The sequence below is a fragment of the Schistocerca gregaria genome, chromosome 6 (assembly GCF_023897955.1).
Source record: "Schistocerca gregaria isolate iqSchGreg1 chromosome 6, iqSchGreg1.2, whole genome shotgun sequence".
NCBI classification, from domain to species: domain Eukaryota; kingdom Metazoa; phylum Arthropoda; class Insecta; order Orthoptera; family Acrididae; genus Schistocerca; species Schistocerca gregaria.
The window spans coordinates 266193966-266216807 of NC_064925.1; the positions used below are offsets into that span (position 1 = coordinate 266193966).

At 38.3% G+C, this 22842-nt stretch overlaps 1 protein-coding gene and 1 long non-coding RNA gene across 3 annotated transcripts in view; one reads left to right on the plus strand and one right to left on the minus strand.

Moving 5' to 3' along the window:
• Positions 1–5932, minus strand: part of LOC126278439 (uncharacterized) — a 24784-nt gene extending 18852 nt beyond the window's left edge. Inside the window, exon 1 of one of the 2 annotated variants that reach the window (XR_007550701.1) lies at positions 5878–5932. This is a non-coding gene — a long non-coding RNA (uncharacterized LOC126278439). Of the gene's footprint in view, positions 1–4841; positions 4937–5877 lie in introns of those variants that run through there. The other variant, XR_007550702.1, reaches the window with a different exon arrangement.
• LOC126278438 (dysbindin) lies at positions 5416–22534 on the plus strand. Its single transcript, XM_049978554.1, has 5 exons — positions 5416–6105; positions 6408–6564; positions 6822–6986; positions 9961–10225; positions 21932–22534. Exons 1-5 carry the CDS (start codon positions 6050–6052, stop codon positions 22099–22101), a joined length of 813 nt encoding a protein of 270 aa, XP_049834511.1. The 5' UTR covers positions 5416–6049; the 3' UTR covers positions 22102–22534.
• Positions 22535–22842: the final 308 nt, after the last annotated feature.

Genomic DNA, 22842 nt, shown 5'->3' on the forward strand with positions numbered 1-22842 from the left:
CTCTGATATAGGCAACCTGCAATGTGGGGTGATGTTCTCTTTGCCTTGTCACATTTGGGCTTATTAATTTCACCTACTGTTATAATGAAGTTCAATGCATTTGCTTGTAATGGGGTTCAAACCCGGTATACATATCGTCTAACGTTTTTGTGGATTCTCTGTCATTCGTGTAGACATTGGAATTGCGTCTCGATCAAAGCTCTGAGTGGTTTTACTGCTGTTCCTGTCCATTTGCAGTTGTTCAATTTACCTAGTGACTATGACGCCGACGAGACTTTATCTGATCTTCATCCTTTCCTAGAATATACAAAGTCAGTTAACAAGAATTCAGCTGTAATTACAGTACTCCTTAACTGGAACTTCCAACAACCCATGTGATGCAATCGAGTTTCCCAAATGATCGAAATTATCGTGATGTTAGGCCCTGCCAACTTTATTCCGTTTGATTTTGCAGTTCTCAAAGAATGAAATCCAAACCATTAGCTGCTGAACTCGAGATCTCTTGCTTACATGGCAGTTCCTCTATCTGACTGAGCCATCAAGGATACAGAGGTTAGTGCAACTGCAGGGACTTATCACTGACCTGCTCCCTGAGAGACCCACATTTCCTGCTTACTGTCCACACACTACATTTGTAGTGCCCCTGCTCGTTAATTACTCATGGCAGTCAATCTACTGATTCCGTAAGAGTTTGAGCAACGTGAGTGCATCCGCACTGAAGAAGCTATTATTATTATTTATTTATATGAAGATGGTATCTGTTCTTTCGGACATGTCCGGCTTACTGACCAATGATCTTCTTCAGTGCAGATGTACTCACATTGCTCGAACTCTTACAGGAGTCAGTAGATTGACTGCCACGAGTAATGAGTATAGTGGACTGGGACACTACAAATGTAGAGTGTGGACAATAAGTTGGAAATGCGAGTCTCACAGGGAGCGTGACTGAGATAAGTTCCTGCAGTCGCTCTATCCCTGTGTCTTCGATAGCTCAGTCGGATAGAGCATCTGCCATGTAAGCAGGGTTCGAGTACTAGCTGGGGCATATATTTTCAATTGTCCCTGTCGATATGTATCAACGCCTGTAAGCAGCTAATGGTCTATATTTCATTGTAATTTTATTATTCTGTTTGTTCCATTGGCTGTTCTAATACTTATAGTACAACTCAAACGAATAACTCATAATTTAACCCTTTACTGGGCATACAGATTCATTTCTGACCACTTGCATGATCCAACTTGCTGCATCCTGACACGCACCACCTGCCATTGCTTACATTTTCAGTACCTTCCCACTCTTCACTACAGTAAGCTATCAACATGTTATCATCAGCCTGTCGGTCACCATCCAGTTCTTATGAGCCTCACAAGACATTTCCGACCCCATGCACCTGGGAGTGCATCAATTGGTATGGAGGTAAGTTGCTTTTTGAATTGTAATTCTCCTTGAATATTGGTATAAATGATACAATTACTAATGAATAACAACGAAACAAGTACTACATACTATTCTTTTCAATTTTTTGTGTGTATTATACTGCGTGAAGAATTTGACAGAACACTGAAAGACCCGAGCCGAAACAATGCCCCAGTAATAGACAACATTCCAATAGAACTACTGACAGCCTTGAGAGAGCCAGCTCTGACGAAACTCTACAATCTGGTGAGCAAGATGTATGGGACAGGCGAAATACCCTCGGACTTCAAGAAGAATATAATAATTCCAATCCCAAAGAAAGCAGGTGTTGACAGATGTGAAAATTACCGAACCATCAGTTTAATAAGTGATGACTGCAAAATACTACTGCGAATTCTTTACAGACGAATGGAAAAACTGGTAGAAGCCGACCTCATGGAAGATCAGTTTGGATTCTGTAGAAATATCGGAACAAGTGAGGCAATACTGACCCTAAGACTTATCTTAAAAGCAAGATTAAGGAAAGACAAATCTACGTTTCTAGCGTTTGTAAACTTAGAGAAAGCTTTTGACAATGTTGACTGGAATACCCTCTTTCAAATTCTAGAGGTGACAGGGGTAAAATACAGGGAGCAAAAGGCTATTTACAATTTGTACAAAAACCAGATGGCAGTTACAAGGGTCGAGGGACATGAAAGGGAAGCAGTGGTTGGGAAGGGAGTGAGACAGGGTTGTAGCCTCTCCCCAATGTTATTCAATCTGTATATTGAGCAAGCTGTGAAGGAAACAAAAGAAAAATTCGGAGTAGGTATTAAAATCCATGGAGAAGAAATAAAAACATTCGCCAATGACATTGTAATTCTGTCAGAGACAGCAAAGGGCTTGGAAGAGCAATTGAACGGAATGGACAGTGTCTTGAAAGGAGGATATAGATGAACATAAGCAAGAGGAAAACGAAGATAATGGAATGTAGTCGAATAAATTAGGGTGATGCTGAGGAAATTAGATTAGGAAATGAGAGACTTAAAGTAGTAAAGGAGTTTTGCTATTTGGGGAGCAAAATGACTGACAATGGTCGAAGTAGAGAGGATATAAAATGTGGAATAGCATTGGCAAGGAAAGCGTTTCTGAAGAAAAGAAATTTGTTAACATCGAATATACATTTAAGTGTCAGGAAATCGTTTAAGAAAGTATTTGTATGGAGTGTAGCCATATATGGAAGTGAAACATGGACGACAAATAGTTTGGACAAGAAGAGAATAGAAGCTTTCGAAATGTGGTGCTACAGAAGAATGCTGAAAATTAGATGGGTAGATCACATAACTAATGAGGAGGTATTGAATAGGATTGGGGAGAAGAGAAAGTTTGTGGCACAACTTGACTAGAAGAAGGGATCAGTTGGTAGGACATGTTCTGAGGCATCAAAGGTCGCCAATTTAGTATTGGAGGGCAGTGTGGAGGGCAAAAATCGTAGAGGGAGACCAAGAGATGAATACACTAAGCAGATTCAGAAGGATGTAGGTTGCAGGAGGTACTGGGAGATGAAGAAGCTTGCGTAGGATAGAGTAGCATGGATATCTGCATCAAACCAGTCTCAGGACTGAAGACAACAACAACAACAACTTCCTCTTCTCGCAGTTCTTGAACGGAGAATTCGCTATTATTTTTGGAAATTTGTGGAAAATGCCTATGAGACCAAAATAATGAGCTCATCAGACCCTGGGCTTACACACTACTTAATTTAACTCAAACTAACTCACGCTAATGCCAAGATGGTATCTGTTCTTTCCAACAGCTGTTAGTGAAACTGTTTTATGTGAGCCAGCTGGAGTGGCCGTGCGGTTCTAGGAGCTGCAGTCTGGAACCGAGCGACCGCTACGGTGACAGGTTCGAATCTTGCCTCAGGCATGGATATGTGTGATGTCCTTAGGTTAGTTAGGTTTAATTAGTTCTAAGTTCTAGGCGACTGATGACCTCAGAAGTTAAGTCGCATAGTGCTCAAAGCCATTTGAACCATTTTGAACAACAACAACATGTGTATTTAGTTCCTCTGGCAACTTAGCAGATACTTCATTACTACTTTTGCCACTGTATCATTTCCAGTTATTATATTTTCAGAAGGCTGCACCCATATGACCAAAGAAATATGGGAGGATGAATTCTTCACCAGTAGATGATGGGTACGAAACTCATTGAAACGTTGCGACAAGACGACGCCACCACTCGGCTGATAACCCAAGAAGAATTTATGAGTGGAATACGCCGAGAAAGACCGCAATCGCAAATATGGGAGGAATTTCGTCCGCGGGAAAGGGATGAAGCAGATGATGATGTAGCAGGAACAGATACAGAAGATGAGGACCAAGAGGAGGAGATTGCATGCGTCTGATGCAGAACAAGTAGGAAGTGAATTCAAGGCAGAGTGCTTCAAGGGAAGATTTTTGTATGCAAAGATAAGACTATAAAATGGAAAAAGGAAAGACTGGCCAAAACCATCAGAATACAAATGTTAGCATGACCCATTTACCTGCAAGAAAGGCACACTCCAAAAGTGTTGTGTCGGTCATCAATTGATTTTCTACTTTATTTGATGAACATATAGTGATCTCAACTCTAAATTGCATCAGAGTCGGTAAAAACTTAATATTCGAGAGAGCAAATTTCCAAACATATGATAAGAGTTACTAGCGTTTTGGGGGCTGCTCTATTTGGCTGGGCTTCACGAAGCCACTCATGCAACTTATGAGGATTTATGGGAAGACATAGAAATCTTTTGTCTTAATTCATGCAAAAGATTTCTATTTTTACTTAGGGTCATCAGATTTGATGACATTTACAACTGTGAAACTGGGAGAAAACGTGATAACTTAGCACCTGTGAGGGACTTTCTCACTGCAGCAAATAATTTTTTTTACATTCATTTAGCTCAAGTGAATTTTGTACAATTGACGAACAGTTTATACCTTTCTGGGGGAAATGTCCATTTAGGCATATCTGCCGCAAGCCCCAGTAAGTATGGAATAAAGGTTTTCGACAAGTAGACGCTAGGAGGCATTATTTAGTCAGCTTCGAAATACATGCAGGCACATAACTGGGGATAACATTTCGTCAAGACAATGCTGAATTTTGAGTTGTGAACAGATTGACTGAACCTGTTGCAGTTACCAACAGCAATATAACCTGTGACAATTGGTATACGAATTACCAACTAGCTCAGCTGTCCTTGCGGAAAAGTTACCAGTTGTGGGTTCCCTACAAAAAAATAAGCGTCACATTCCACCAGAATGTCAGGCTAGTGAGCATAAAACAATATACAGCAGTGTTTTTGGATTCACTAAAGATACGACGTTAATAATATATGTTAGCGCTAAAAATAAGACGATAATATTATTATCAACAATGCATGATGATGTTGCCGCATTACCTGGTGTGAAGGCGAAGCCCGAAATAGTCACATTTTATAATAGTACGAAAGTTAAGGTGGATACATGCGACATGTGCAAATTTTGATGTTTGTAGATGCTAAGGAACTTGGGAGAATATTTGGTTGCAAAGCACATCAGACTGCGGCAAAGTATAGATAACATTTCTAAGCTCTTAAGAAAAATATAAAATTACATCTAGGAGAGGACATGAAACCGTCATGAGGGGTTCCTGATGCTCCTGGACTTTCTCGTGAGGGGTTCAAAATGTGGCCCAGAAGAAACAAACCTTCGCAGAAATGCTCAAGATGCGAATCCTTTATTTGTAAAGCTCATGCAAACATAGATGTGGAGATTGTATCGATGATTTAGAATGACCTGTATTAGGAATGTTAATATAAATTATTCATATTATGTTTGTATTACTGACATTTTCAAATGTATTCAATAAAATCGTTCATGTTAATTGTTTGATAAATGAGTTCCGTTCTTTGTTTTCCCTATCCTGGTTGAATATTTCAAAGTCCATACAAAGACGATTATCATTACTCAAAGCAACTAAAGTACGTTTTGTACATGGGGACATAAGTGACCTGAGGCGCCCTAGGTGGACCACCAACCCCCGCGCCTCCCTAAGGGTTAATACAAAGGGAAAAAAATACTAGTTCCTCGTCTTTGCCTTAACAGAAGAAAGGTTTCCACCTTGTTTTAACTGCTTTTTTATTTTATGAACCGGAGCTCACCCTGAGACGAACAAACTGAAAAAAAATTAAATAAATTTGACCTAAAAATTTAACGATGCCGTGTCCAAGCAAACTTGGGCGCAGTTTTGTCCTTTCGGTTTTAAAGTCTGTAGTCTGTCTCCTAATTCGAAATTAGGTTTTTGTCTGTACAGTGCGGTAACCAGAGTGAAATCCGGGTTAATGTACAGGACTCAGAATATTTCCGTTGACATTACGGATTTAAAAGTGTATATAGTTATTCCCACGAGAATTATTTAAATAGATTTATGTTTTCTGGGTATTGTAGGTTACTTACATGACACTTTCCGTCATAGAAACGTCACTTGTACGGATGCTGAGCTGCATTCACGTGACTGAGCGTGAGTTGTTATTTGAATGGGAAACAAATTGTTTAGGCGAAAACTGATGTATGTCACCTGTAGCCGCGGAAATATTTTGATTCTTACCCGTCACTGTTTATTTCGATAATGTTTGACAGTTTGCGTGATCGGTTTCATACAGTCCAGGAGGGGATCACTGCCAGGTGAGAGGTTATGATGTATTGTTTACATATTCACTTTTGGGTGAAAACGATGTACTGGTGTCATGTCATTACCTTCTATTATAACGCTCTTGTAATAGGTATGGTTAGATGGTAATGTTTGCTAGCCGTTGTTTGAAAACATTTCTACATGCCAAGAAATTGTAGATATTAACAGAGGTGATCTTCGTAACAGTGCCTTGAAGCTACCCAAATGTTTACATATACCAGTACTGTATCTGCATTTTGCACAGGATCTTTTAGTGGACGAATTACCTGAAGAAAATATACCGCCTTTATTGCAGCTTCAGAGGTTTGTCAACATCCGATTCTGTTCACAAACATATTCCTGCTAGAGGTCGTAAAGTGAACTACAATGCAGGAGGCGAACTTTTGCTGAAATACCAAAATGAGTGGAGCGAGCTGCATAAACAGTCTGAAGAAAATGCTGTCCAAGCACAGGTAGTTGCTCTTAAATTAGTTTTTATCATGTAGCGCAACTTCGCCGTACATCCTTAGTTGAAAAACTCCATCTCTAAATGTTTTTTGTTTTAAGTAAGCCCTTTTGACTATTCTTTTACGCATGTAAAAAACAAGAGTCGAATCAAAGTTTGGGTTCAAAACAGTATTAAACATATCATATATCCTTTCCCAGCAATTTGCCTCCTGTTACAGTTTCTCTAAAATAACTGTAAAAGAAATTGTATGTTCTTTTGAAGGTAGTTGATGATCTTATTACAAAGCTGCATACAGAATGTCAAAAGAGCTGGACATCAATGAATGCTGCTGCAATGGTGCTTGCAAGTGTGCCGCAGATATTGGCTGATGTTCAGGGCCTCATGTCACAGCTTGGTACTCTCACAGAAAGTTTTGAGGAAGTAGAAGTGAGTCACATAATTATTCATTTTTTATGTATATATAAGTGTGTGCTGGTGGTTTTAAAAGATTACTATCATACGTTGTATACCTATATTTATTTAGTGGTCACAGAAACATTTTGTAACTGTGTGTTTTTAAAAATAACAGATGTTGTCCAACTCATGACAGTCATAAAATTTTTCATGAGATGTATGGGAAATCATTGACATGGATGCAAATCTAACTGCATTCCCATTTTTGTGGTTTTCATTGATATAGCTCATGTGTGAATTTATATAAGAAACTACATGCTTGGATTGATAATGCTGTTAAATAACACTCTTATTAATGTGAGAGACAACAAGCTACATCACACAAGCCTAAACTATGTGGTTACTATGTCACCACATCAGATTTTAAAACTTTGCTAGTACAAATTCAGTATTTCAACATACAGGATCTACTGTACTTCATTCAAATTACTCCTTTCTACCCCTCCACTTATTACCATGCCTTGGTTACACAAAACACTTAGTTAGTTTTAGATTGTAACACCGACCTATATCATTTTGATCTCGGCAATCACTTATGCTGCAGCCTGCCTCTTCCCTCTTCCCTTCCCCATTTCATTTCCTGTTAAAGAAGAATTACCCGGAAGACAAATCTATTATGTCTCATACTAGATTATCTTTGTTATCATGCTGGCCAACAGCTCCATCTTTAGTTAAGTGCTGGAATTGGATTTACACCAAGAACTTGTAGTTACAACTTTGCATTATATCCATGTGGCTTTATTATTCTTAGTTTGTGACATTTTGCCCTATAGGTTAATACAGAAGAATGTGCAATGTCAGTGTTTGAAGAGGGGAGTAAGTTGTGTGCTATATTGAGCAGGTACAGCCTGGTCTCAGATGATTGCTCACTGCACTCAGGGCAGAGAAAAAATGGGTGTCAAATGATGTAGCACAGTGATAAGACATTGGATTTTCATTCAGGAGAATAGAGATTTTTTTCCCCCTTGTGTCCTGTCCCTAATGGGAACATAGTTGATGGAAATATTTTACCAAGTTACGAATGGGGCACATATAGGGTATGAAGTGAATACCACTGTGCACAAAGACTGATACTGGAAAAAAAGCAGTGCATAGAGAGTTATCTCTGTCTCCCTCCCTCAGAGCAGTTAATATCCTGTGCATTGTGCTCCATAGTGACATCAATAAAGCTTAAAACCTTGTACTAAAAACAAAAAAAATCCTAGTTCCAATAACATGGCAAGAATGCTGTGAAACATGATTAGGCATGGAGTGAATAAACATAGCTAGGCTAATAATTCTCAACTCCCTCATAACAGTATTATCAAGACAGACATGAAATTCGAAATACTGGTTACTGAAATTGAATGAATTCTTTCTAATGGTATAAGAAAACACAGGGAAAAAAAAAAAAAACATGAAAGACAGATCAATTACGTTCACTTAGACAGCATTGCATAATCCATTGACAGGTTTCACTTTTGATACATCAGTTGCTCTCACTTTTGATAAATAAACTATTTGGGAGAGCACAAAAATTAACTTAGGTCACTAAAAAGAACTAATTGTACCCACTATGATTGTATTTCAACCAAACTACTAAAATCTTGGGCTGACATTGCAGTGCCCCCCTTGATTTACCTTATACCAGTCAGTGAGTCAACATGTATCTCCTAAACAACAGATGATGTGGTAAAATCAAACTGGAAAATCCAGTTTGGAATAATGAAGGTATTATGAAAAGGGTAGAATACTACTCACCTTATAGTAGAGATATCAAGTTGCAGACAGGCACACTGGAAAGACTGATGAAGGAGTAAGCTGTCGAACAAAAGGCCTTCTCTTAAAGTAGGCAGTAGTTCAGAAGAATCCCTTTTGGCCAAAAGCTTAGTTGTTTAGCAGTCATTTCATTGTGCCTGTCTGCGACTAAACATCTCCACTGTGTGATGAGTAGTGATCTATGATTTTAATAATACTGAAGTGTGTGGTGGTAACACCAATTTATAAAAATTGAGGCAAGCAACTGAGTCGTAATGAAGTTCCATCTGTGTTCCCCATATTTTGTTTGTTAAGGTAACTTTCAACAGAATACTAAATGACAAATCTGAGAATAACATCATAACACGAGCTCTTCCTGGCTGCCATGAAGAATTATCTATCGGGAAAGCCATATATGGAAGCATATGCTCAGTTGCAGTAGAACTTGACAAAAAAAATTGACTTAGGACACTAAAATGTTATTATATTAAAGGAATCCCACTTCCAAGGATGGAGTCTCACTTTAACAACCCAAAGCAAAGGGTCACATCAGAAAATAATGCAGCAATAATAAGACTAAATACAAAGTTGTTAAGAATTGCATAAGGTGTCCCACAAGATTACTTGCTTGGCTTTCTCCTGTTGTTTGACCTACAGAATTGAATTACTAGGACATTGAACAACTATTAAAAAACTGTGTGCTGATGACCCAAGTATATTGATAAAGATCCCAGACATATCAGTACCAGCCACAGCCACAAGAGAAATGAAGCAGGCTTATGAATGGTCTACAGCAAACAGTTTAAAAAGACTCATATAAAACAGTTCCAAACAAATCAAGATAACTTAAAGGTATCTGAAATAAAGATCGTAGACCGCCACTGGCTGATGGCCCAAATGTGAAGTTGTTTGGCACCTGTAGAGTTAATAAACTGAGGTGGCATCAGAATTTCCATCAGTTAACCTAAAAGCTTGGTTCTTTGGACACAAATTTCATAAAAGACTCAAATACATGTACTAATGAACCAATATTACTGCAACACGGTATAATATCTTTCAACTTGGGATATGTCTGTGGTTAGGAATTAGTCACATAAATTGTTTGTATTGATATTCTAAAGTCAGCATTGGCTTTATTTGCTATCATCAGATTGTCATACAGTTGTAATGTAAGAGAATGAGAATCTTAATTAATTTTCTTTCATTAAAGACAGGGCTGGCACGTCTTGAGGACATGGTTGAGGTACAGGAGCTGCAGGAGCAACAACTTGACCACAGATTCCAGTTGGCTCTTTACAAGGAGCGACGACTGGCTGAGCTTGAGGCTGTGCGTGACAAACTGGCAGCTGAGCATGCACAGCGACTTAGGGATCATGAGGCAAGACAGCAAGTTGCTCTTCGTGAAAGACAGGAAACATTTGAACAGGCATTCAAAGAGGACCTGCAGCAATACAAAGAGTCGGGAACTTTGCCAGGTGAGTGTTTATTAGTATTGTATGAAGATGAGAGAATTTGCTGCGTCATCAGTATTGAATAGCTAAGTTAATGCATAATGGTAGTTAACACAGCTACCTGAAAAATATGATCAGTCAATCAAGTATTGGCCGATTACAAACAAATTAGGAAATCATCTGACAGATAAGTTGGCTTTTTGTTACAGTATTTTATGTTTGAACTATAACACTAAAGCAATCTGTGACCTGTAAGACCATCATAGTTTACGAACACATTGTAACATATATGTGCTAATTCTTTCAGCAATTTGTGTAATTCTGACTTACAGTTCCCTAAAAATCACTAATTGTAATTTCCTTTGAGTTTTTTTGCTCACATGTTGTTAACCTGGAACTGAATATTTACAAATATTGTGTGAATGGTTTGGATAGTGTGCGAGTGTTTCGGATATTAATTTATGAATTAGCACTTGAAGTTTAAATTTTTATTAATTTTCCTAGTGTGTGACATTATTACATCAGTGGCACAATTTAAGTTACTGTTACCGTGTCACAGTTAAGTGAAGACTCTCACAACGAGAATGATTGTCTTAATAATACAATTTTCAGACTATGAGATATGAGCATCACCCTGAAAACAGTTGTGGCTTCTTGTCACTTGAATCTAACATGATGCAACAGTCCATTATCATTGGTATACAGTTTCCATTGCTGATGAAGGACGGGGTGTTGGTAACATTTTATGGTATGTTGCAGTGTTTTGCATGGAAAAAATTTCACAGAAATTGATCCTTAAGAACCAGAACCTACTAATCATTTCACTAGAACTGTGCTGTGTAACGAAATGAGATACCTGGTCATATGTAGATGAATTTCATTTCAAGATTTCAGAGAGCATCAACTTATTCATTATGGTACTAGGTTACCCATATTTTACTGTATGGGCTCAGCTTATATCTTCAGTTTCTGTGCAGCAATAAGGAGAGCTTGTTTTTTACATAGTGCATGTCGCAGCACAAAAAAATTGTACACTTTTCAGATTTTTTTATTGAATGATTTGATTGATTAGATCCTTTGCTTTTGTTCTAGCATTTTCTCTCATTTCTTATGTGAGTTGTTACAGAACTCGTTTGAATAGGTCACATAATAATAACATTCTTTGTCCGGTGATGGGCCCCACTTCAAATTGCGCTCCAGTGTTGGGTGAAGTTGTGTCTGCAGTGGGATACTGACCTGATTGTCACCCACCATATGGCCTGAGAATAAGGAGTGACAGTCTGAGGTGCAATTTCATTTTGTAGCAGGACACATTTGGTTGTGATCTGCTGCACCCTTCCAGCACAGCAGTACATCACTGGTATAAGCCACGTTATGTTGCCCTTCATGGGAAGTCATCCTGGGCTTACATTCCAGCAAGATAACGCCCTTCCATTCACAGTGAGAGTTCCTGCTAGTCGTCTTTATGCTTGCCAAATATTTCCTTGGCCAACAAGTTCACTCAATCTCTTCCCAATAGAGAAATTTGGAGCATTATTGGCAGTGCCTTCCAACCAGCTCTGCATTTTGATGATCTAATGCTCCAATTGGACAGAATTTGATGTGAAATACTTCAGGGGGACATCCAGTAACTCTATCAATCAGTGCTAAGCTGAATAACTCTCTGCAAAGGGCCAGAGGTGGACCAACATGATATTGACTTGCTCAATTTGTGAATCTCTTTCTTTTGAATAAATCATCCAATTTCTCTGAAACTTTAATCATTCATTTGCTGTATATAGGACAAACTTGGCAAATTTCGTAGTTTGGCTAATTTTGCATTACCATACATATCCTTTCACTGCAAAATTGTACGAGCTGATTTTAAGTAAGAACAATGCACCACAGGTGGCAGCACCTATCAGTAGTGTGTGGTAGAGAAAACAGCTACTGGGGTGCATTCTTGTGGTTGTAGTAGAACTTTTTCCAGTGTTGTTGAGAATATTTTCAGTGTAGCATGTGTCCGGTGACAGCTTACTGTTTTTTTTTATTGATACTGTCAATATAATCTGAAGTGTAAGTATAAGACTTTTATTGATGGATTCTTCGCAGTCCTCTGTTTAAATTAAGGTCTTGTTCACCATTTTGACACCAATAGTTTGCTCATAATTCACTTTTGCCGGTAATGAATTTCTTAATGGTTTCATACTACTGGCGGGCACATAAAGCAGTTAGAGCCGTGCACCAATGAAATAAAAGAATGTATTTTACATGTTGTTATGCTGAATTAAAGTGCTTTCATGATTTGAATGCAATACTGACATTCATAAAGGAAGGCTTAAGGTATTTATCGATTTAATTTGTAACAGATGTCTAAACCTGGTGGCAAATATGGAGAACAGTACAGCAGACAGGATTTGGTAGAAACTGTAAAAAGGGTGTTAAAGGATGGGTGGTCAGTTTATAGATCCAGTAGAGATTTTGGCATACCTATCCTGTGGACTATGCCCCTTCTTCTTTTAAAAAAGGAAGATGAAACTAAATTGGTGAAGTGTGCAGTTGAAATGCAAGAACTGGGTTTTGGATTGTCAGCGAGTGATGTGCGTTATTACGCTTACGAATTAGCATCGAGGAGACCTCAAGGGAACCCATCTGGAGAAGAAAGAGACAAGGTAGGATGGGACTGGTGGACTCTGTTTAAGAAATGATATGGCTTAAGTTCACATCAGACAGAAAATCTATGACATCCTAGGGCCGCAGCTTCGAATCATTGTAATTTTAATGATTTTTATGATGTGCTAAGTGCAGTGTATGAGAAATAAGGGCTTGGGATAAACCAAAATCTAATTTGAAAATAGATGAAATGGGATTTTCAATAGTGAATAAGCCAAGCAAAATTGTTTCACCGAAAGGAGCGAAGCGTGTCCACCAGCAGACAACTGCTAAAAATGGGAAGACCACAACAGTTCTGATTGCTGCTAATGCTATGGGACAAACAGTGCTGCCTACGTTTATTTTCAAGGGGTTTGTGTCACTGATAGCTTGAAGAAAAATGCTCCTCCATTGAACCAGGTAGAAGTGTCAAAAAATGGCTGGATAAATTTGGAAATTTTCTTGGAGTTCTTGAAGCACTTCATTAACCACATTCCTCCCACTCATCCTGTTCTGCTATTGATAGGCTCACATTCTAGACATGTCTCTCCAGAAGCTCTAAAATTCAGACAAGAAATGGCATTATTTTTGTTACCTTTCCATCACACACCACTGAGATCTTACAGCCATGTGATGTGACCACGTTTGGTCCTCTAAAAATTGCTTGGAAAAGGAATGTGGGAGACTTTATTAAAACTTGTGGTTACAAGCCTACAAGAGCACATTTTTACCACCTGTTCAAGAAGTCGATGGATGAAACTATAACTCCCGCCACCATCAAGAGTGGTTTTTCTAAGACTGAAATTTCTCCCGTGAATAGAGATGCCATTCCGGATGTCGCTTTGAAGGTTTCCCAAGACCTCTAATGCTGGGCAAGTAGAGCTACCTGAAAGAACAGTATATGGATGTGTATCAGCAGAGCAAAAAGAAGCTATTGATAATATGCCACCTGAGCTAGAAGTGTCAGCAGATCAAACTGAAAATATCCAGGAGGAAATTAACATGCCTCTTCCAAAATCTAAAAAATCATGGAGAAAGAGGAAACAAGTAGCTACTTCAGCCAGAGTTATTGCTGATGAAGGCAGGTTGGTTGCAATAGCCCTAAAGACCCCTGAAGAAAGGGATGCAGAGAGAGAGAATTCCAAATCAGAGGGGAATGTTCCAAGGGAAACGGAACAAGGAAAAGTAAGCACCTCAAAAGTTAGAATGGGAAAACAGCGTGCACAAGTAGTTCCTGCAACAAGACGATGTATGCCTGTACGGAGAACATTAATAAGAAATGCAGGAAAGGATGACACAATTTGTTCGTCATGTGTCGGAAATTACAAAGGTGATAATGATGGCCAATATTGGATTTGTTGTTTGAAGCGCAAGTGTTTGTTTCATCTGTCATGCCAAAGACTGAAGGCATACTGTGCTCAGTTCATATACCATTTGTGCACTGAGGCTGATTCTGATAAACTTGAATCACATTTCCGATTTTAAGAACTAACTTCAATTATATTTCCAATTTTAAGCGTTTGTATGACTGCAGTAATTAATTATTATTAATTTCTATGTTAAAGTATGTAATTAATTAATGTTTGATTACATAACATATAATAATTTAGTAATACTAAATACAGTAAATGTTATGTGCATGGTGTATTTGGTTACATTAAATCATGTTCTGATGACACAAAAGTATTTTATTATAACTGCTACTGCAAAATTACACGAGTAGTGTTGCGAAATTGCTCAAGTTCTTATTAATACAGCAAATTAGCACTACCTTAAGAAAGCTTCTTTGTATCTGTAATTTAACTTTCAATATTTAACATTTATACCATTGAATTATACCACTTTTACTTATCATTTGATACAAAAATTCCATTTTTAATAGATTTATTTTAAATAAAAGAAGCAAAAAACCTTAATGCTGCAGAATTAGCAGAGTTTTCCCTATATTTCTTGTCTACTGCTTTCCACCCAGCTTAGCTAATTCCTTCCTGTGCAACTGGTTGTTGTTTTTCTTTTTTTTCAGTTAATCCGTGTACACTCATGCTGGGTGCTCCACACTGTCAGGAGTCCCACAATCGTACTTCTCAGATTTCAGGGGGAAATTTAATAGCTAACGTTTTGGACTTGTAAATAATACTGTTGTCTACGATTCTGTGTGCAGTGTTGTAATTTCATGTATTAGAAACTGGCACAATCATTTTATGTACATTTTCTGTTCCATTTTTACATTTACATTTTACATTACTGTAAATTTGTGCTACTATATAATTGTAGAGGTGTTTTCATGTTATGTTGTGTCAACCCCATTGGAGGATTGAGGAACGTTTTTATGTTTGTCAGTGAAGGTGTTACAATGTCTTCTCCCTGGGCTTGTGGTTTCACTAGTGGGCAGCAGGAGCAAATTCATCAATATTTTTTTTGTCATCAGATTCATTTACTGATGTGTGGTATACAGTGATGCTCCAGGGCTGTGTCCAGGGTGGGCATCAAATGCAGTCTCCAAAAACTTGCTTGTTAAGGGAATTTATCAGACTCTCTCTCTACTCTTGAAATAAATACTTTTAGTTCTGTCTTGGTATATTTCAATTTCCACAATAAACAAATTCACCATTTCCCATATAACTATTCGAACTCGCACGAGTCAACCAAGTCGTCAAACATTAGACTCTGTTAAGATACATTTACAACAGGGATGGCTTAATAACCACCAGAAAATATGAATATGTCTTACTTCTAGCAAGTCCAACACATGAATTACTTAAATGTCTAATCTCATTTCTTCATAACAATCATCACAGTCGCTAACCAGCAAAGAACAGCACAGGATCTTCTCTACACAGACACTGAAACTCTATGGATATTTCAGCGGGTACTTGTCGGCTGCAGTGTCCACATTTTGCTCGTGACTGTTTTTAGACCTGCACACACATACATGCAATGCACAGTTGGTCGGAATTGTGTCTCTCACACTTGTATTTAAATATCATGGGTTCGAGGCAGAGGAAGGCCAAGTGATTTTAAAATTTATGCAGAAATTCTCAAAGCACTAAAACTTCAAGGCCCCTTGGCATGTAGGTTGTGCATACAGACTTTCAGGCAACAGCTTGCAAAGACAACAATGTCGTTTTCAGAGGAACTCCAGCCCCCAACAACTGGCAGGCAGTGTCTGGCAACAGCCGTTAGAAAGTGGGTTGGTGGCTGGTAGCTTCTGAGTTTGACCCTGAGGCCTATCAATGCCCAATGGTACCATTGAACGATGCTGGCTGACAGTACCTCAATTTCCTTAGCTGGCTGGGTGGGCACTGTCTATATATTTCCTACCCTGACATATCGTGTAGACACCACAGGTGTCTTATCATCAGCTTGTTGTAATGCTGAAGTGGCATCCCAAATTTTTGGTACATCTCTGGTTGCCTAATAGGTGTTCATAATGCGGAAGCAGTTGCTTCGTGCTATCTGCAGCAGTTGTGTAATCTTGAGGTGGTGACCTGCAAGAGCTGGCTAACTGCCATTACATTACTCACAGAGATTAATTGCTTTAATGGGTTTCTTTATAAAATAACATTTTTTGGTTCCACTCAGTTTTCTATAATTTCTTTTTTGCATGATAAGTTTTGGAAAATGATTCCCATTTTCAAGTTTTTTTTATGTCGTTTATGACATGTGAGGTGCTGCATTGTTCTGTAGCCCTTACTGTAATATAAAGGGTGAGTCACATAAGACATAACATACCTTTCATTTCATGGACAGTTCAGGATGCTGAAATAAGGTTTTCAGCAAATGACAGTACATTAAGGGGCATGTGCTTTTGTTATGTGACAGTCTTAACTCTTGTATCAATTGAGATATTGAAGCAAGTATGATCATTTAAATAGAGTATATACAAACAAAGATGATGTAACTTACCAAACGAAAGCATTGGTATGTTGATACACACACACACACACACACACACACACACACACACACACAATTCAAGCTTTCGCAACCCACGGTTGCTTCATCAGGAAAGAGGGAAGGAGAGGGAAAGACGAAAGGATGTGGGTTTTAAGGGAGAGGGTAAGAAGTCATTCCAATCCCGGGAGCGGAAAGACTTACCTTAGGGGGGAAAAAAAGGACAGGTATACACTCTCGCGCTCGTGCGCACACACACATCCATCCGCACATATACAAACACAAGCAGACATCGTCCATTGATGACCCATATGTGTTCAATTGGAGACAGATCTGCTGACTGAGCAGACCAAGGCAACATGTAGACACTATGTAGAACATGATGGTTTAATTAAGTAAGCACAACAAATTATAACTCTTTAAATAATAAATCTGCTTACATAAGCAATCTTTTGACCTACTCAAAAGTATATTTGGCTGTGCAAATGACAACGCAACATTAAATTCAAGTTCAACCACTTCCTCATAATAAATTAGAACACTCAGAATTAAATTCACTGGGATAGGATTCCTGTCCAGGTTTGTGACGTGTGATAATCAAAAGCATAAGATAGAGTTTTTAGCAAGACCGCAACTGTTATTATGAAATCAATCAAATTTCACAAATATCTGGTCCATTTACAGAGTGCCAAATATAAACAATTTAGTGGCTATTAACCTGGTGGCAATGCAATTTTAGCAATACTGTTGGCCTCACTCCATTACATATCTTCTTGGCATCAGAATTATATTTTATAGGGCCAAAAACCAAGCCATGATAATGGTATCACCAAATTCAGCACCCAAGGCCCATAAATACTGCCCTTAAGCTCGTCTGGCCTCAAAACTCCAGGAATATGAGCCACTGTGATCTGCTACTGCTAGTGAAGTGTTAACCACAGCACTGCTCAGCCCAGACTCCTTACCCATCACAAAGGACAAGTTGCCACTTGCACACCAACTGCTCTGCCAGGCTACTTACGTAGCTGCGGGTGCGGAGCTTTCCCACATCTTTTACATTCAACACTGTCCCTAACTGTGGACCAAGTCATTTTCAGTACATTATATAACAATCATTTCAGTAGTTATTTAAATTCTCAAGCACATTTTAAACATTATCATTCAAAAGTGTCACATGACTGAAATATGTATACATAGTCAAAGAATTTCCATGACACACACAAAATTTTGTATAAGCAACACTACAAAATTGACATAGAAATATCGATTCAGATACAGAATAGGTCAAAAACAGGTTTTACAGACTGACCTAACAAACACATGGTCATCAAATGCACCAAGGCAGAACCAGCTTTCATCTGAAAATATGTCAGACTTCCACAATGTCCTCCAGTGAGCTCGTGCTCAACACTGCTGATGTTGCAAATGATGGTGGTTTGGTGTCACTAGAATGCAACGCTTTAGGGTGTCTGGCTGGGAGCTGTTTTTGAAGTAACCAATTTGTAACAATTGTTGCTGCTGATATTTCTGCTGTAGGTGCAGTACAATGTGACAGAGCCATACACTGAAAATGATGGTCTTCCCTCTCGGTAGTGTCACGTGGTCATCCAGAGTCCAATCTTATTACACCTGCACATTTTTATGGCCACCACTGCCAGCAAGTCATGTACAGTGGCTACATTTGTGTCAAGTCGTTCTGCAATATCGCGGAAGGTACATCCAGCTTTTCATAGTTCTATTACAAGACCTCATTCCAACTCTGTACGGTGTCAATTGTGAAGTCTTTATTGCCGTAAAGGCATTCATGACTAACTTCAACTCCACATGTCCAATCTCAGAGGTAACTAATGCTCACAATCGTTACCAGTACAGCGTGTTTTTAAAAGAAACGTGATTTTCTTCCTCACAGTGGCACTACTAGCGCCACTGTTATTTCGCTGGTGTGAAATCCAAATAGAAATCAACTTTCAGATGTAGAAGCATGCCTACCAACTTTCATTTATGTCAAACAACTCCTCCTTGGTGTTTAGATTTTTTTTCCCATAATGGATGAAATTTTGAATGAAAGTAAAAGTTCTAAAAATTATAGCAGTTAAGTATCTGTTAATTATCTGCTTTTTATTTATTATTAGAAGTTGCATTTCTTAGGGTGATAATCATTGAAGAAACATTTGAAATCATAACATGGTAGCTTTTATTAATTAAAACTTCCGGGCTGAATTGCTGTGGTCCATACATAAAACTATTTCTCCTTCCGGACGTTTTGTTGCCTACTGCAGGCATCTTCTGAGGTGAATCGGCAATTCAGCCCAGAAGTTTTAATTAAGGAAACATTTGAAAGCCAAATATTTTTCACACTATCCACATTTTATGAAAACATTTTTGAGCAAAAACATTTTTCCAAAACATGCTTAAGTGGTGGAAACCTTACTTCATTTAGGCTTTTAAATGTAGGTCCTTCCTCTGTCAGTTTTGATACATGCCAAGTGTGGTGAACCATTGGGATGAAAACTGGACCATTGATTGATACTACAATCAGACAGGAACTGTTAAGTAAATTCACTATTTTGAGCATTTTCTATGATAACCAAATGGAGAATGCGAAAACTTATCTGTCCCCTCCATTTGATGGTCCTCCATGCAAACAATCCTTCAGTGATACTGGTTGGATGGGGAAAGTTACCCTAATTTCATAAAATGATCAGTTTAGTTAAATATTACTTATCGATCAAAGATCCATCCAGTCTTTGATTATTGTCGGAGCGTTTCAAATTTTATAGGAAACTCAGATCTAAGATTGGAATTATGAATTTATTTATTTATTTATTTTTATTTCTTTGTTTGTGAGGGAACTGACCAGTAAAACCATTGTGGCTGCACCCTGGGCATTGTCATGTTAAACTTTCCAGTTAAAGCCCATGGAACGGACAACACCACTTCATAGCTACCAATTGTGATTCATAGTCCTGTGAAAATTCTGAAGTGCAACAGCCTGTGAACAAGATCTGTCACCCTCAAACAGCATTCCCAAACTATTGGATGACAAGAAACCACCACAGCTTGTATGAAGACTCACTGCCAACAACCAGCCTTACTGTCAACAACTGCTCTTTTCAAAATGTTGCAAGCACAGTTACCCCCTCCAACTTAGAGGCATTGTCCAACCCCTTCCTGTGGCACCTTGTGCTATTGTAGCAAAAAATTAAGTGTTACTTGACTGCTACGTGTTAAACACTGAGATGATGAAAGTTACAGGATAGCTAAATGCACATAAGTAGACGGCAGTAGAATTGTATACACAAGGTATAAAAGAGAAGTGGATTGACAGAGCTGGCATTACCCTCAGGTGATTAATGTGAAAAGGTTTCCAAGGTGATAGTGGCCACATGACAGGAATTAACAGACTTTGAATGCAGCATGGTAGTTGGAGGTAGATGCATGGGACAGTCAATTTCACAAACCGTTGGGCAAATCCATATTCCACGATTCACAGTGTCAAGTGTGTGCCGAGAATACCAGATTGCAGGCATTACCTCTCACCACTGTGGCCAAAGCCTTTGTCCATCTCCCTTACACTCTGTGAAGCTTTCCACAAAGGTTAATTGATCACTTACAGACAAGCATTGCTGTAATGTTGGTGGCAGTGGACACAAACATGTAAAATACACAAATAACACAAATTAGTATGATACTGAACTTAACGATTGAAAGCAGTGGTGTTTTTGTTGAGTTGTCAGTGTTAACAGACAAACAACACTGTGTGAAATAACCAGAGAAATCATTGTGGGAGATGAAACGAATGTATCTGTTAGGACAGTGTGTTAATGGGCTATGGCAGTAGACAACCAATGCAAGTGCCTTTGCTAACATCGCTTGTAACAACTTCCTGAGTTCATTACCATATTAGTTGGAACCTAGATGACTAGAAAACTGTGGTCTTGACGGATGAGTCCCAAATTCAGTTGGTCTGAACGTAGGGTTAGTGTGTGGTGCAGACCCCACAAAGCCAGGGATCCAAGTTGTCAGTAAGGCACTATGTGAGCTGGTGGTGGCTTCATAATAGTGTGGGCTTCGTTTACACGGAATTGATTGAACCGATTATTGAATGTAAATAGTTGTGTTTGGCTATTTGGAGACCATTTGCAGCAAACAACAATGGAGTTTTTATGAATGACAATTCGCCATGTCACCAAGCCATAATTGTTTGTGACAGGTTTGAAGAACATTCTGGACAGTTCAAGCGAATGATTTGGCCACCAAAATTGCACAATGTGCACTCCACCAAACATTCATGGGATATAGCCAAGAATCAGTTCATGCATAAAATCCTGCACCAGCAACACATTCGCAATTATATGTGGCTATAGAGGCAGCAAGGCTCGATAGGGAACTTCCGATGACTTGTTGAGTCCATGCTGCGTCGAGTTGCTGCACTATGCCAGGCAAAAGGAGGTCCAACGTGACATTAGGAGGTATTCCATGACTTTTGTCTCCTCACTGTATGAACAGCTGGATGTTTAAAGTGCTGTAGTGCACTGCTAATTTTGATTTACTGAAAAGTTTATCAAAGTGATGCAAAATTCATTTAAAATCTAAATTTTCGTTCTTACACTTACTGTCTACAAATCCAATGGATTATTACATATTGTATGTGATGTACAAATGACTACTTTTCTGCTTTTGTTCTACAGCCTAATTTAATTATGAAAATGCTTATTACACCTAAGTGTAATTATTAATCATTTCATCAAAACTTTGTTATGTATACATGGCAAATGTTGCACTGCTTCTCTTCTTTGTAACAGTATAGCATGTATGTATGTATGTATGTATGTATGTATGTGGGGGGGGGGGGGGAGGGGGGAGGGAAAGAGAGAGAGAGAGAGAGAGAGAGAGAGAGAGAGAGAGAGAGAGAGAGAGAGAGCTGGAAAGCCTTTATTCTAAGTATGCTTACAATTATTCATTCCTGTTATACAATATCTTGCTGTGTAGCATTATGTGGAGTTACTATTTTTCTCCTTTGTAATTGGTTATAAAGTTCAGATTTTTGTTGTTTGGACTTTATCATAATTATGTCTGTATACAATATTGAGAATAGATAGTTTCCCTGTGAACTACTGGCACAAATCCAATCAGTAAAATTTCCAAGTTTTGAGTCATAGAGTTCATTAAAACCATTGTGTGTGATATTTTAATTTTTTATAGGAACTATAAGTCCTCCAGGCCAGAAAACTACATGTTTAGAGGAAGTTATTCTTGAGCCAGAAGATCCATCTGCTCTGGATTCTTTCCTTGAAGACGATACTAAAGAGGCTCCAGCAGTTCAGGATTCTTCCTCGGGAGACGATCTTAAAGCAAGCGATGCAAAACTGTAATTAATGTTACAGACTAATTGTGATGTGATAAACATTGGAATGTGTTCTTTGTTGACAATTGAGATATTATTTATCTTTGAAACAAATCACTGATCATCCCTCATCTGTATCACCTGTTTGACAAGTGACTGTAAAAATTTGTTAGTTTGTTGTTAAAATATATTATATGTTGCAAGTTTTTATTGAAGTAAGCAGAAGTTCCCAGTGAAACATTATGCCCCACAAACATTTCACAGTATTTCATAATTAAGGAATTTCAGTTTTCTTGGAAGAAAGAAAAATCCCTGAAAATAATTGTTTTATTTGGGCAATTTTATACTATGCTGTGCTTATGATTTTACAGTGGTACCTGTGATGTTGAATCAAGACTTTGTGCTTTAATACTGGTTGTGTATAAAACTCTTGGGTCAATAAAATTTCTGTGTATACATAATTGTCAGCTATAATTTCCTTGATGTAAATGTGAAGGAAGCACTAGATGGATTTGTATGCATTGTTGTCTGTGAACAAAACTTCTGCTACATTTTGTTGACTATCAGAGTGGTGCTATGGGTGATGACTACAGTGATGATTTACACAGAAGATGCTCTTGCACATGTCTAATATGTAATGTGATTCATTCTCAAGGGCTGTGGGACGGATTTGGGTAAATGTATTTATTATCCACAGAAAAATTACAGGGGTTGGACAAAAATATGGGAACACTATGAGAAATGTATGCATGATTGTAAATACAGAAGC

Bases quoted from the DNA above. Each gene is read 5' to 3' on its own strand.
- LOC126278438 (XM_049978554.1), top strand. From the start codon at position 6,050: ATGTTTGACAGTTTGCGTGATCGGTTTCATACAGTCCAGGAGGGGATC. The intron at 6,106-6,407 runs GTGAGAGGTTAT...CCTTTATTGCAG, and splicing joins CAGGAGGGGATCACTGCCAG to CTTCAGAGGTTTGTCAACAT. The intron at 6,565-6,821 runs GTAGTTGCTCTT...GTTCTTTTGAAG, and splicing joins AAAATGCTGTCCAAGCACAG to GTAGTTGATGATCTTATTAC.